The sequence below is a fragment of the Nyctibius grandis genome, chromosome 10 (assembly GCF_013368605.1).
Source record: "Nyctibius grandis isolate bNycGra1 chromosome 10, bNycGra1.pri, whole genome shotgun sequence".
Taxonomy (NCBI): domain Eukaryota; kingdom Metazoa; phylum Chordata; class Aves; order Nyctibiiformes; family Nyctibiidae; genus Nyctibius; species Nyctibius grandis.
In genome coordinates this window covers 1,506,642-1,522,535 of record NC_090667.1, presented here as the reverse complement: position 1 = coordinate 1,522,535, position 15,894 = coordinate 1,506,642, and the positions used below count along the sequence as shown (strand labels likewise).

At 51.8% G+C, this 15,894-nt stretch overlaps 2 protein-coding genes across 5 annotated transcripts in view; one reads left to right on the top strand and one right to left on the bottom strand.

Annotated features, from left to right (window-relative positions):
- Positions 1-8,246, bottom strand: part of SEPTIN8 (septin 8) — a 43,873-nt gene extending 35,627 nt beyond the window's left edge. For all 4 annotated transcript variants that reach the window (XM_068408466.1, XM_068408467.1, XM_068408468.1 and 1 more), the window contains exon 1: positions 8,152-8,246. In XM_068408466.1, the coding sequence (XP_068264567.1) occupies positions 8,152-8,181 (30 nt within the window). In that variant the 5' untranslated portion in view covers positions 8,182-8,246. The remainder of the gene's footprint in view (positions 1-8,151) is intronic.
- A 6,313-nt stretch (positions 8,247-14,559) lies between these two features.
- Positions 14,560-15,894, top strand: SOWAHA (sosondowah ankyrin repeat domain family member A). Its single transcript, XM_068409644.1, has one exon. The coding sequence runs from the start codon at positions 14,560-14,562 to the stop codon at positions 15,892-15,894; it is 1,335 nt and encodes a 444-aa protein (XP_068265745.1).

Sequence of the window (15,894 nt, the reverse complement as noted above, 5' to 3'; positions counted from 1 at the left end):
AAGCATGTGCTCAAAATTCCAGATCCCCATTGTGGAGCAGTTAATAACAGGCTGGGGGAAGAAGAAAGGGAGGAAAAAACCCCAAACCCTACAGAGATAATTTTAGCTGTGGGGTTTATGCTGATTTACCACTTGTCTTACAATAGCAACCTGCTGTGCTTCAGCCTCTCGCTCTAGTGGTGGTACATGGTCAAACAAGACACATCTCAGATGGCCAACGCAGATGCATCTCAGGTGGCCTCACTATGCCCATGCAGGGAGGACAACAGTGTTTTCCCCACTGTGGCAGTCCTAAAGAACTGTCAACGGTAATACTGCGATCCCTCCAGCAAAGGCAAGGTCACTTGCTTCTCTTTTCCAAGGTACTGCACACCTGAGCACAGCCACCTCTGAGCCACTCCTCCACGTACACAACACCATTTCAGCCAGTCACCTCCAGTTGCTGCACACTCCCCCAATAAAAACCTCATGCTAAAAAAACCCAAAACCAAACAATTCTCAGCCCCCCTTTAAACCGCTCTCCTAAGAATGCCAAGAATTTTCCCAGACACTCAAGCCTTTATTCACATCCCTCCCGGCTCCCAGCTGCACTGCAGGCAGGCAAAAACATCACTGAAGAAACCAGATATGGAGTCACCACCAAGATATGCCAAATAAAAATGAAAGCCACTGCACATTACAGAGGCAAGACGACTAAAAAGCTGAGGTTCTCTCCTTTAGGGAGGAACTCCTTAGGCAAACTGCTTAACTGCAAAGTTTCTCATCTTTTCTTATACAACATACATCCAAGATGATGAATTCACAGCCTGTGAATGTAACATCAGTTTTAATTTTTGCAAACAAACTGTTTCTGGCTTAGATTCTTCTCTGACTTTTCACACTAAAATGCTTCCTTAAGCTGTTACTTAGCGATTTCCCTATAACATTTATGAAGCCTAATTAATTAATTGTGAGGTCTTTCTTAATTAAGAAAGGATTAAACATGCATTTTGTCCCTATGACAAGCCCTGGATGGGAGTTTACAAAGCAGCAAAACAGGATTTGCCAGGCATTATGCACACAATGTTTTGCAAACATGAATGTTGCCTTTGAGAATGTGGAAAGCTGGTTAAAACAGACAAAACTATGGAACCAAAAATGAGAGACATTTCCTCCAAAATGACCTTAAAGGATGAGAAAGTTCAGCTTTTTGTCAGCCTGAGAATTCCATCCCCCACGAGCTATTCAAAACCCAGAAAGCAAAGACCAAAACACAAACATTACTTTTCCTTCAGTCTGGTTAAAAAGAACCTCAAATACAGACAAACAAGAACACACCAAAGCACCTCGGTTCGTTTCTCTTCAAAATTATTTATTCAGAATGTGCTGAGGCTTTTAATTTAATGGAACCTCACAATTAACCCTGACAAGAGGCTAATGTTATCACCTTATCTAGTAAGAGACTTTCCCAAGTTCACCCAAGGCAGCAGATGCATTCCCAGCTTGCACTCAACTGACCTGCCCAGCAGGACCTCTCCCCTTCCTCGCCGCCCTACCACGAGGAAGAGGAGACACTTGGCAAATACAAATGGCCGTGGAACAAGGCCAAGAGAGAAACTGAGTGCCCACCCCTAACGAGTGACATGGAAAAGGTTTGGGGTAGTTCAAAAGTAACGTTGAAGAGGGGAAAGAGGATCTGGATCCCCATCACACCAACCAAGCCATGCTGGATATCAGCCACCAAGATTATTTGTTTTAGTTACCACTTAAAATAAACATAGCTAATTCCCACATACGTTTCCAGAATTTATTGCCTGATTACAATAAATACCACTATTCAGTATATTTTTAGACAAGGGAACAGAGATATAATGGGAACCCAAGAGTTTTGGTCACCACTGTACGCTTTTTCCCAGTTTGCCTTACGCAACCAGCTCACAGCCACCTCCACAAACTGCTCCTCCAGCTACTGGACAAGTCTCCTTGTGATACTGCCTGGAAGATACCAGAAAGAGAAGTTTCACATACCACAGCCACTCAGCTCCAAGAGCTAAACCAGTCATCACGCTAATAAGCTGTCTGCTATATATCCTACTAACACATGCCTCCAGAAAGCCTCAAGGTGTATTAGCACAGAATAATTTGAATACTCAGGGCAGCAGAAAAAGAAAACTCTATCTGAAAAAATCATATAAGCTGAAAGAGCTATTAATTCTGTATGAAACTCCAGAATAAACCTATAGTCACCAACACAAGCTGGAAACACCTTTGCTGCAGAAGACGGATGGAGAGCGTTCCTGGGGGGCAGCTCTGGCAGCCCTTTTTCAGGCAACCTTTTTGCTGTGGCAGAGCTGAACACCAGGATCCCCTTGGATTAGGACCCAACAGCTGGAGCAGCCTGCTGGAAGCAGGGTCTGGACCTGCTTCGAGGTGATGCCCCTCGGACCCGAGCGGCCCCACGATGGCAGGGCTGCCCCACACACACCGGGCACTCGCAGGAACACACACGCTATTTATCATCACGCTGTCAGCCTCCTCTCCCAAGCAAGCCTGGCTGCTGCTGCGGGAAGGTTCGATTTTCCCACGTGAACACCCCCAGCTCTGGGGACACGCTTCACGCCGGCCTGCACAGTCCTTTGCACGCAGACACGAACTCAGCCGAGCACGAGGGACGTGTCCTGCCTCGCCGTTACGGTGAGAACCAGCCGAAACGCTCGGTGCCTGCGGAGCACTCCAGAGACATTCCCCGCATGTTTCCTCGCACACGTAATGCAGCGGTGGCACGGACTCATCGCAGCACCTCACGCAGCGGCGAGGAGAGGACAGAGCAGCCCCAAGGACCTCGGTGGAAATCCAGCACAGGCTCTCGCTCTGCGACAATCTGGTTTTGAGGCTGTGCGAGCCAGAGAGGGCAAGAGCCCCGAGGCAGGGTGCTCCATGGGAACCTCTCTCTAGCTGTCTGACATCTCTGGAATGTCATGTGTGTGGGAGACGGACGCTTTTTGGCTTCACAAAAGCATCTGAACATCTAAACGAAGTGGTGGCTCCACAACCCTGACCTCACAGGCCCTGGTCAGCCCGCAAGCCCAGAGCGACGATGAGGGATGTATCCGAGAAGCCTGTGGTTCTCACTGACGCCGTCCTCCCCTAACCCTTTGAAAATCTCCACCATCACCCCATTTTGGAGCATGCTTGTTCCCTGTCTCGCTCCACCTTTTGCATCCAGATGTCACAAGTTGGAGGCAAGCACAGCCGCTGCCATCAGAGAAAAGGCTCCAGATGGAAAGCATCTGGCTGGGACTGAGGAGAAGCAGCACCCTCAGGACTTTTTTCCTCACTTGAGCAGCTCTGGGAGCAGAGATGGGCTCTCCTACCCATCTGACACTTTTATAATACATGAATACAAAAGCTTCAGGTATAAACCCAGAACTCGCTGCAGCTACACAGAACTGGGGAAGGGGAGAAACACGCAGGCTGTGCATGAACACACAGACCCCACCTCATCAAAACAGAAATATGGGACAGGACAACATTATTTCTAAGGGTTGCAGCTAATCTGAAACGAGCAGGGCAGCCTCTCCCATCCACAGCCTGAAATGTGCCCAGGACACGTTCTGAATAATCAAAGTTAATCACATAGATGTGCCCCTGCCCCACACAGGCGGGGTGGAAACAGCGAGCCCACACCCTGCACGTCTCCCGCAGTCCCATGGCCTCCCAAATTCCTCCTCTTCATTGCACAACCCAGGCAAAGCCAATTCAGCATCACGCCATCTCTTCCCCTCCCAACCTCCGAGCCAAAGGAGCACGAGAAGGAAAGGAGATGAGCATGACAGTTGCTCCTGCAGACAGAAAAACACCCCAGTCCCCAGAGCCCTTCGTGTGCACGGCGGTGCCTCGAGACGACAGGACTGGGGACAGCGGGGGCACTCGGAGACAGGGCTGCGTCTCTCCCCGCAGCTGGCGACAGCACTGGTATTCTGCTACAGAAGATAATATTTAGGGAGCTTTTGGCCTTCCAGCAACGCTGGGGACTGGCTGACAGCTGCCACCACAGCACTCATGACGAGCCCTGACACCGTGCCGGCCTCCTGAAAGAGAGTTATTCTTCAGGCTTTCATTTGTTTTGCCAATGCAGAGGGCACACACGGCTCCAGCCTTTGCCAGCTCACATCCTTCCACCCACTGCCTCGGCGCTCGCTGCGATTACGAGCGGTTAAGAGCAGCTCTGGAGCTCCCACGCAGAACAACATGTTGCGTCTCTGCTGCAAGGAGACACTCCGGATTCACCAACAGCACCACAGTGGGGAAGGGAGGAAAAAAAAAAAAAGAAAATATTTTTCTGGGCAACATTTGCTCCCAGCGCAGACATTCAAAATAAGTGTTTAACTGCGATGGACTGTGGTTGAGCTAATTGGTCCTGTGGTTGAAACAGTCAGAGCTGGCTTCCTGTGTGAGCACAGGCGAGCATCCCAGGGAGGGACTGCAGGGCCCAGAGAGGCAACCACCAATTTGTCTCCTCCAGTGACCATTTTCCCCATTCCTCCTTCCCAAAAAAGCTACAGGCAGCATTGCTGGCCAGGGCAGGGAGGGAAAGGGCTGCTCCCGCTGGGCCCACTTCCTGGTGCATGCTACCAGCTTGGAGAAAAATCTGTCACTTCTGTTCCACGCTGCATGGGGGAACCACTTGAGTTTTTCCAGGCTGAAGGTAAAATAATTGAATGACAAAAACAGACAAGGAAATTTAACCCTGGAACTTCCAAATGGTGCTGCTGGCCAGGAAAAAAACAAGGCAGAGGGAATGTCTGAATCCAAACAAACCCCAGTTTCCACTGGAACGGAGCCATGGAAACATTTTCCTTCAGAGTTTGATTAAAAGAAAATGTAAGCCTATGCTTAGGACCTGCAGTGATAAGACTTCTGGCAACCACTGTGCCCTAGCCACGGTACACAGAGCAGTTCTCAGCCCGCTCCTCATGCCCATCTTTCACGGACTAAGGGACAACACTGGCCCCTTCACACAGGGAAGCGGATTTAGACTGTGCAGTCAATAAGAGAAAACGCGAGCTTACAGAAAACAGCAGTAGAAACGCATGAAGTTTATCCCAACCCAGGCAGTTACGGCAGGAACAGGCACCGTCCAAAGGTCCCTCTCCTCCCACAGAGCTGGGAGCAGGTCACAAGAAGGCAGCGGTGTGTAAACAGGTAACACTCCCACAAAGCTGCCAAACTGGCCAGACCCCCCCCAGCTCAGCAGCTCGCTGTGACAAAAAAATCCCATTGTCTGTTTCCAGTGAGGAAGATGTTGTTCAGCTTTCCTCTGTGTTTTTTCTGGCAAGATCTTCTAAGGAGCATTAGTTTATAGCCAAGCTACCAGTAAAAGCCTAGCTATCAATCACTAACATGAAGGGACTTTTTATTTAAAAAGAGAGAAAGCAACAGATTCGGGGGTTTGCAAAAGCTTCTCAGAAGCAAAACCGTCTTGCAGTCTCAGTCTCGCATCTCATCCCATTTATTCTCCCACGCATCTTGTCGCTTCTCCATCACTTCTTCTCCTTCCAGCTCTTCTAGCTTCCTCCAGAGCTTCTGCGTTTCCCTGCTGCATTTCACACACTTTCTGGCTCCCGCTTGCACGTGGTGGTTGGGCTGTTCCCGCTCAACATACCAACGTCCTTGCTAACACTGCCCGTGCCTGCTCCAGCACACGGTCGTCACGTGTGTAGCTCAGCACTGGCCAGAGCAGGCAACAGAGAAGCTCTGAGCTTTGATGACAAATTAAAATATTTCATAATTGAACCAAACTTCATCAGCTTTCCTTCCACTCTGGTGGTAACCGTAATGAAGATAACCGGCCCCTGGTACCTAGAAGTGATGCCTGCAGCCCAAGCTCTGAGCCCCATTCTCAGGGCAGATCAGCAGAAAACTTCAGTCTCCAGGGGCTGAAGCCAACCTCTCCCACAAGCACCACATTCACAAGAACAAAGGCGGTCTTGAGCACCACTGGTGTGATTCTGCTGCCTTCCAGGCAGCTTTCTATGGGGGAGCTTCCTTTCATTTGCTTTTGTTGGTCATTTCCAACAGCAGCACTTCAAGGGAACTTTATTGTTCTGGAGACAGAGGCATTCTGGAGGACTGCACAAGGGAAGCATGCATCTGAGGAGCTTTGAAAACACATTATCCAAACCTAAGGGTCACTACATTCCAGGATGTCAGTGTCAGCTGGACATTTATAAATAGCTTCACCAATCTGAACAGCATGACCTATTGTACATCAAAAACCTTCTTCAGAGGCTTTTTCAACATTACTTCCCACTGCAGATACAAACAGCTGGTAAAATAAATTAATTTATCATCACCTCTTCTTGGCAGTAACACACTTATTCCCACCCAGGCTTCACGCTCAGGAAACTGAGGCACGGTGATATAAAGCGGCACCAAGAAAGCTGTAAACCCTGCAGAAAGGGCAACTCGGAACACCTGAATCATGAGGTTTCCGTTATACTGCTGGAGGAACGGCATCAGAGCCAAGGCATGCGCTGAGGATAAAGGAAACAGCAGCTGGGACAGCCCTCTGCCCTACACCAGATGGAAACAAGATGTTGCTCTCCCACCTGCTTCTGCCAGATCCGTGGTTCCAGGCAAAAGGCAAACCAGTCCAAAGGCAAAGATCAGCAGATCCCCAGATCTACTGGGCCTGCAGATCCCCATGAACTCACCCTAGCTCCCTGCACAAAGCAGATTTTCTCCTAATGGAGTTGGGCACTACAGTCGTGCTGGAGCCCAGCCATCTCACTCTGGTGCCCAAATGAGAGACAAGCACCTTAGGGAACTTTTTTGTCCCCCCCTTTCTTTCTTTCAATAAAAGCGACAGAGTATTAACTCAAGTACACCAAGCATTCAAGCACCCACACCAAAGAACACAAGATTAAGTCTTCTCCTAGGCTATGCAATATTTTAAGTTCCTGTAACACCTATGAAAACCCGCACAGGCACCAGCAGGCACAGCAAATTAACATTAAAAGTATTTATGGATGATACAAATGCAGAAAGAATTGCAGTGAGACAGTTACAGTGTTTCCATGCCCTGCCACTGAGGCTTTACCTTAATCCCCCCTCCCCAGAGCCTAGAAGCATTTGCTTTCTTAAATAAGAGCCCACAATCAATTTTCCTTTATGCAAGTTTCGAGTAAGTCACAGTCTTGCAAATTCATTCTTGAGCTGGAAACTTTTGGGCCAGGATTCAAAGAAACGAAGCAGAGCTTGAGATTCTTGGCAAAAAGTAGTTTACAGAGAAAACAGTAGCAGGGGCTTGTTTGTGCTCAACCGGCATGCCTATAATTCAGCCAACCGCCGCTGCTGTTCCCATTTATTTAGCAAAATCACACCAGACATTTTTGACTTTTGCGAGCTATGCTATTTCATGTGGTAAAAACGTTTTTAGCCCTGAAAGACTGCAAGATGCATCGCCGAGCTATTCAATCAGAGCAGCCTTCCAACAACAACAGAAAATTCAAGCTTTAGACAAAGAACAGTTCTAAGCCGACACAGATTTGAGCCAGATTGACTTCCGATAGCAGTTATACAACATGTGAGCTGCGGCGAGCGGCGGTGCCCAGGTCACGCTCCATGTTTGCTGTACAGCATTCTTCACACGCTGCCTCGGAGCAGCCCCCCTCCAGGGTTTGCTTTACCCGTGCTTCAACCAGTGCGTGTCTCTCAGTATTATATACACACACCGTTAAGTTACTCCCTGTTGCAGAGTGTTTGGATACCAGTGGTATGTAAACAGTTCTTAATTAGGGAGCTCTGACCCCATTTCTGCCCGCCCCCTCTCTGCCTGCACACCCACGGACACGCGATGCCCTTCGGGGCACCCCACGAACGGCTTTTCCTCACCGCTTTCAGCACCGCACCGAGCCCCGAGGCCTCGGAGCCCGCCGCACCTTCCCGCAAGGACCCTCCCCGCGCCCCGCCGAGGTCACCGGCTTTGCCCCTCGCAGCCGCACACCCCCGGGGCTGGCGGGGCAGCGGCCGCGCACACGGCGCCGGCGCATCCCCGCGCCTGCCCCGGCCCCACCACCGGCTCGATTTTAATTCTCCCCCTCTGCCGAGGGAAGAAAAAAAAATAAGTTATTTGCCCGTGGGGAGCGGGGCCGGCCCGCCGGTGCTCACCGAGAAGCGCTCCAGGTCGGTGGCGGCCATGGCCGGGGCGGGAGGGCCGCTGTCCCCGCCGCGGGTGGATGCGGCTGAATGGATCCAATATGGCCCCTTCCCGGAACCGCCCTCCGCGCCGCCCGCCCGCCGCAGGCGCCGCCCGCCCCGGCACCGCGCGACGGGCACCGGCACCGGCCGGGGGCGGCCCCGCGCAGCCCGGGCCCTCCCAGGGCGGGAGGCCGGGCCGGGGCAGGCGGGCTGCGGGCCGGCCCCCGCCGTCCCTTCCGTGTCCTGCCGCGCATGGGGAGCGGAGCCGGGGCTGGGCAGGACGCTGGGGCGGGCGCCGGTGGTCGCCAGGGCCCTCAGCGCAGCAAAGCTCAGTGTGAGTGTGGACATGCCAGGAGCCACCCCCGCAGGGCCCAGAGGGTGCGCACAGGGGCAGGGGTACTTAGAGCAGGTTGCACAGGGTTGTGTCCAGGCAGGATTTTGATATCCCCAGAGAAGGAGACTCCCCACCCTCCCTGGGCAGCCTGTTCCATTCTGGAAGGCCATCAGACACCACAGGGCAGCAGTGCCCCTGCACTGAAATGCCTCTGTCACACACAGGAGTCACACCAAAGCTGCAGCCACAGCGTGAGGTTGAGCAGGGATGCCAGAGCTCGTGGCCATTACACTGCCTCTGTTCATAAAGTACACAGCAGAAGACTGCCAAACCTTTCTTCATCATTCCTTCCCACATAAAGCACAAAACCAATCCCACCACCAGTACCCTCAGTCTTTGTAACCCACAAAACCATTAGCATTTTACAAGCTGTTAGCACAGAGCAAAGTTTCTGTTGCTTTCTGGTGCCCTCTGCTGCAGTGCACCTCCCAGGGAGCAGCCTGCCACAGCCACTCGTTCTTCCTGTCACACAGCTGGGCGACTAGACCAGACCTACACCCCTAATCCATCTGCTGGCCTGGTTTTGTCTTAGGCTTTCCCCAGTCTTTCTATCAGCCACTGTGTCCTCATCTTTTCTCCTCATCCTCTCTCTTGAATCACAGACTGGTTTGGGTTGGAAGGGACCTTAAAGCCCATCTAGTTCCAACCCCCTGCCACAGGCAGGGACACCTTCCACCAGACCAGGTTGCTCCAAGCCCCATCCAACCTGGCCTTGAACACTGCCAGGGAGGGGGCAGCCACAGCTTCTCTGGGCAGCCTGGGCCAGGGTCTCACCACCCTCACAGGAAAGAATTTCTTCCTCGTATCTCATCTAAATCTCCCCTCTTTCAGTTTAAAACCATTCCACCTCATCCTGTCACTACTTGACCTTGTAAAATTGTTGAAGCAATGCATACTTCCAGTTGGAGACCCAAGTTTGGGCAAAGAGATCAAATACTTCTCCCTACAACACTGACTATGGAGGGAAAGGACTGCTGAGGATCATTTTGAACCCCCCAAGAACAGCAAGCCCTCTTGCAACTCACTACACACGAGAGGCAGAGAAAAGCTACTATCCATGCAAAAGGGCAGTAGTTACCACGCAATTTCCAAGGACACAAGAAGAAATCCCCCCAGCAGCTTTGGGGACACACACTCAGCCCTCTCTCTCTTTGCTGTTAGACACACATCTGCTCAGCTGAGCTGCTCCTCAAACACCATCCTCAGGGCTGCTGCTCCACTCTGCATACATCAGCTATAGGGAGCATTAAGGAATCAGGGTAACTGTGAGTATGGGCCAGAACCTGCTGTCCCATCTTCATTGTTGTTGCTGGCAAAGACTGTCCTTCAAGAACTAGTTCACAACCTGAACTTCCCTAAATTATGCTCGATGTGGGGTACTAATCTCTGCACAATATAACCACCTCCCAGGGAACAGATAAGAGAGAGCTTACCTGGAGTAACTCTGTCCAGGAGACTCTTCCTTGTTAACCCAAGTGCTCCCACATCATCTCCAGCACCCTGCACAAAAGAGGGCCACAAATATAGTCGTTACCTGATTATGATACAGCTGAAGCTCCAAGCCCCACCCCAATTACTAGGAAACAGTGAGCAACTGTGCTTAGGCCCTGTTTCCAGTCATTTTTCAAAAGCTTTGCCAAATTTCAACTTTTTGGCAAGATAAGGGAAAGGAAAGATACCCAATATCCCAGTTCCTTTTATTCATTGCCCACAGTCCCTGGAGAGCCCTAAAGCAGGACTGAAGTATTCAAAGACAATCGAACCTCAGCGACCAAATTAAAACAGAACTTATACTTCATTACAATACTCCATGGGCTGCACTTCATATTAACTTGTCTTCTCCTTTACCTGCTATTTGTGATCTTAGCAAAGGTCTCTTGCTCCCAGGGCAATATAAATAACTGAGACCACGCTGTGCTAGTGGGTGCTGGGTTGCTGTGTCATAGGATGTGTGCAAGATCCTGTGTTACTTCTCCACGTCTTTGATTCTTCCCAAGACTCCTTGGGATCCACCTGCATCGCACTGCAGGAGCTCTGGGAAGCACTATTCATCCCAGCAGGGGACAGTGCTTATGCTGGGCAAATAAAACAGGGTATGAAAATTAGATGTAGATAATTGAAGTGAGGGAGCAAGGGTTAGCAAATGCAAGTGCTTAGAGGGATTGGAGATGGGGAAGAAGGTTCTATTCTCCCTTGAAGCAATTTCAAGGCGTTTTCTGAGGAGGTGTTATCCAAGTGATCTGCTTTTCAAAATATGACAGATCTAGTGCAGGTCAGAAGAGCTGGTTTTCTGTCCTTCCTGAGCGGACTGCCTATGACCAAATTAATTCTGCTAATCTATCTATCAGTTCTGGCTAAAGACAGGTTGCACAAATGTTGTATTTCTCTAAAAAGGCCATTGCTGAACACCATCTGTTAATTTATTTTCTTGGATCACCAAAAAAAAAACCCCAATCTTCTTCCTGTCACAGCCACAGCTCTTTGTTAGTGCTGCCTTGTGCTGGAGCTGCCAGGGACAGCAAAGCTGGCCTCTGGCATCTAGAGCCGAGTCTCCCTCCTCCGGCAGCGGTGGGATAAGCTTGCTGAACCTTTTATTCATTTATCCCTTGCGAGTGAGGTGTTCGTGCAGACCAGACACTCACTTTGCCATCGTGTTTCTTTGGCTGATTCCCAAAGCTTCTCCAGTTCTCCCTGAGTCCTTCGGCCAAAATGGGGAAGATAAAATCTGGTATTTCTGTGTACAGATGCGAGTAGAACAGTTTATATTGAAGCAGAGTTAACTTCCCAGGCCACCTTTATATGTCACAAAGCAGCAAAAATAAACAGATAAAAAGGTTAAAAAGTTACATTTTTTGTACTTTACAGGCAATTTACTACACTGTAATGGTGATAGTTTGAAAGTCTGTGAAACTTCTTCACAGAAAAGATAACTCTCCTCAGTCACACAGCTCAAAATAGAGGCCAGCTCTCTACAGTTTATGACGTAGAACTAGCAAACTGCACTATTTATGTTTAAAAAAGTAGTAGTAAATTAATTTAACCATGGGTTTCTGTACATTGTTTTTGTCCCAGCCTGTAAATTAAAAATATCAAGACAGTTGGCTTGAAATCTCCTACGAAGCAGCCCACAGTATTCTGTAAATAGCCCCAAAAAAATACTTGCTTTGTTGGTTTTTGGTGACACAGAAAAAGAGGCAAAACTTCTCAGGCTTTTTAAGGCTGGAAATTTCTGATGACTGAAGAGCACAACACTCATGATGCTCCAGGTTTTTATTATCTATATTAATAAAATAAATTCAAACAACTTAACTTCTGCTGCACAATCTGATCAGAATATAAAATTACGTGCTCAGTAAAATAAGAGGAGCTCATTGGGATCTGATCCCCTGGTACTTTGTGCTCAGCCTGAAAGGTGGGCAACCAAAAGGTGGGCAACCAAAAGGTGGGCAACCAAAAGGCACCAACAGGTAAAGGGAAAGGTTAGCAAATAGGACGTGCCCCACACTGTGGTCTGGAAATGGTACGGGGGATTAGCCAGACGTGTTGTTTCCTTCTTAATTACAGAAAGTATAGGACTGACCTCACACCCACTGGCAGCGGGACTGTGTAAAGGAGCACGACCACATGGCACAGGTTGCCCACAAAGGATGAAGTGAGCGCACGTGGGACAGGCAGTTGGATGTATCACTGGAAAATTACCTGGGGAAAGAGCTCCTTGTGCCAGGGCAGTTAAACAAGAGCAACCAGTTCACACTCAGCATGGCACCAGGCGCGCTTGTAGACATCCCCTGTCCTCTTCTGTGACCTCTAGGGGATGTGGCCTTCTGCTCTGTGGCCACGAGGTATGCCAGGACCTGCAATGGGGAACAGTCTCAGCACCACCCCTCCTTCGGGACCCCAACCCAACGCAAGCCCTCGGAGAGGTGATGGGACCTTGGGACCTCTGAAGGAGAGGTGCTGGGCTGGGGATAAAGTGGGTAGGATTTGATGGCACCCTCATGGGTCTCAACAGATACATGGGTGCAGGGGGTGACGCCTGTGCAGGCAGGGATGGAGCACAGCACCTCTCTGCAAGCACCCACAGAAACACCCTCAGCTTAGAGATGAGCCCAAGGACGTACCCTGCTGTGCTTCAACCAAGGCAAGCAACAGGAGGAACTTCTCCCTTAACATTTGTAACATAAGAAAATGTTTTTTAACAGAGCCTATTCTTCTGAATTATTTTCCCTCCTCCTCTTACTCATTTGCGGATATGAACTGTAATCCTAGGGTACAGATGAAAGTTTGCAGTGCAAAAATCACGGACTGCTGAGACTTTCTTATGCCTGCAATGGATTCTAGTACGGAAAAGAAATCAAGAGTGAGAGCAAGGCATAGCAATGAATGTTTGGATGCGTGCTCATTATTAGCTCTCGAAGGTAGGCGAGGCAGAACGGTGGCGATGCCATAAGCTAGAAAGCGTTGCTAATGCAGTAGAACACTAGACACAAGTGGCTGCCTCAGCAGCGGGCGAGGTTGCCGTGTATGCTGTGTGAAAAGGCAGTAATGAGGTGTGCGATTCACATAGAAATACTGAATTGCTGCAAGTAGCATGAACATTACACGCTTATGTGAAAGAACATTAGAGCAGCAAAATGATTTTGAGGAGCTGGCTCAGTGCCAGCTTGTTAGCAAGAGATAAAATAGCTTTTCAGAGGTTTGCACAAAGATGGAGAGAGAAGGGGAAAGGCTGCCAAAGGAAGACTCTGAGCAATCTGTGGGAAGAGGCTCTCCCACCACCAGTAAAAGGTGCGAAGAGGCAGAAGGGAGGTCAGCACCAATGAGAAGGGAGAGAGGTGCACTGTGTGGGGATCAACGCACCTCGAATTGCCTTCCAAACGGAGACAGCACAGGCTGATACTCCATTTTATTCAAGTTCTAAGCCAGTGAAAACAAAATCGAATCTATTTTCTGTTTCCTTACCCATCCCTGTACAGACAGTTACCTTTATCTGTCTTCACACCACACTGACTCTCTTCATTCTGTGTTCAGTCTCTCTTGCTGTTTTCCTAGAAACTGTTCAGTCATTAAGGAACCAATTTCTTGATCTCAGTTGCAACACTCAGTGGAGGAGAAAACAAGTTTGCAGGCTGAACGTCATCCCTTCAGGAGGTCTTCAGCCCTACTTCTTGCCTGGGGAAAGGCATTTGTCTGGGATTTTTTCTTTCCCCTGTAGAATAGAGAATAATAATAATGTTAAAGGCTTAAGCAGAAGTAATTTATATGGTAGCTGAGACAGCTTCTCTCTTTATAAAAAGAGCAGCTCTCTCTTCTCCAGGTGTACATGAATAGATGCAGGCATGTTGTAAAGATTTCATCATTTATATAGACACATATATGTACATTGTAGATGCAATATAGATAAAAGACATATAGAGAATGGGGATGATAATATATATAGCATCATATAGAGTTGAATCTATTTCAAAAGATTGACCCATCCACCTATCCTCTGACTTATTTTGAGACTAACCCAGAAGAATCGCAGCTCCCGCCGGACACCAGAGGCTTCTCAGAGAATGATCTGACTTTGCAGAGTGATTTCTGCGGAACGCTGCACCGCTTATGTGCTACTGAAACAAAAAAAGCCACAATAGTTTTAGGAAGGGGATGTGCCGGGGCCGGGGCCGGGGCCGGGCCCCGCGGGGATGTGCCGGGGCCGGGCCGGGCCGCTCTCCCCGCAGCGCCGCCCCGCGGGAGGAGGCAGGCGCCGAGGCCGCTGCGCTCCCTCACACGGAGGCGGCGGCGCGGGCAGGGCGGGGCGGGGCGGGGCGGGGCGGCCCGATCACCTCAGCGGGAGCGGCCGCCGGGGACGCGCTCGCCGCAGGTGCCTCCTGCCCGCCACTCCCGGCGAGCTCCCGAGGGCCAGGCGGGTTCCGGGGCTCCCTCCGCCGCGGGGAGTCGGCGGGTGCGGCGGCGGCGGCTCCACCACCTGTGGCGGCGGGATGGCGGAGCTCGACATCAGCCCGGCGGCCGTGCTGGGCTTCCTGCGGGAGCGCGGCGGGCGGGTGCGCAACGCCGAGCTGGTGAGCGCCTTCCGGGCGCTGCTGGAGGCCGGCGGGGACGCGGCGGCGCGGGCGGCGCGGCGGGAGCGGTTCAAGGCGGCGGTGAACGCCGTGGCCGTGGTGAAGGAGCGCGACGGAGCCAAGTTCGTCGTGCTGCGGCGGGAGCTGCGCACCGCCCCGCCGCCGGGGGGCGCGCTGGCGCCGGGGGGCGATGGCGGCGCCTCGGGCCCCGGCGGGCGGCTCTCGCCGGCGCCCCCCGAGGAGCTGCCCTCGCCTCGGGCCGTCTCCGAGCTGCGGGGCCTCTTCCAGGGCGGTGGTGGCAGCGTGCCCCTGCCCACCGGCGCGGGGGCGTCCCGGCGGGAGCCGCTGCCCAAGCCCTGCATGCTGCCGGTGCGCTGCGTGCCGCCCCCCGCCGCCGCCGCAGCCCCGGGGCCACCGGAGGAGCCGGGGTCCCCCTTGTCCCCGCCGACACCAGAGGAGGAGGCTGGGTCCCGCTCGCCCGGCCTGCGGCGCGGGCCCAAGAACCATCGGGCAGGCGAGGAGACGGCGGCGGTGCCCTTGGAGGAGGCCGAGCACCAGTGGCTGGTGATGGCGGCCAGCGGGCAGTGGACCCAGCAGCTCCACGGGCTGCTGCTGAGCGACGCCAGCTTGGCGGCACGGAGGGACTTCATCTCGGGCTTCACCGCCCTGCACTGGGCCGCCAAGAGCGGCAACTGCGACATGGTGACGAACGTCATCAGAGCGGCCGAGAAAGGGGGGGCCCGCGTCAACGTGGACGCCAGGTCGCACGGCGGCTACACGGCTCTCCACCTGGCCGCCATACACGGCCAGGAGAAGATCATCACCATGCTGGTCTACAGCTACCACGCCAAGACCGACCTGAGGGACTACAGTGGGAAGAAGCCACACCAGTACTTGAAGGAAGGGGCCTCCTCTGCGGTCAGGCGCTTGCTGGGGGACCCCAGCCTTCCCCACAACGTGGAGCCCTCCGTGCCCATCAAGAAGACCACAAAGCTTGCAGCTTCAATCTTGAGCTCCACCAGCACTTTCCTGGGGGTCATATCCGATGACATGGCTTTCTACGATCTCACCAAAGGTTTAAGGAAGCCCTCGTCCTTAAACAAGCTCCTGGCTGCCACCACGGGCCCAAGGAGGAAGCCAAAGACCAGAGGGGGCTTCCCTTCATACTCCTCCCTCTCCGAGGTGATGGAGGAAGAGGAAGAGGAGGTCGTCGTGAAGCGCAGACCTGTTTCTGAGCTGTTCTTTGGCCACTAG

What these genes read in the sequence shown, in the direction of transcription:
- SOWAHA (XM_068409644.1), top strand. Translation starts at nt 14,560, where the DNA reads ATGGCGGAGCTCGACATCAGCCCGGCGGCCGTGCTGGGCTTCCTGCGG.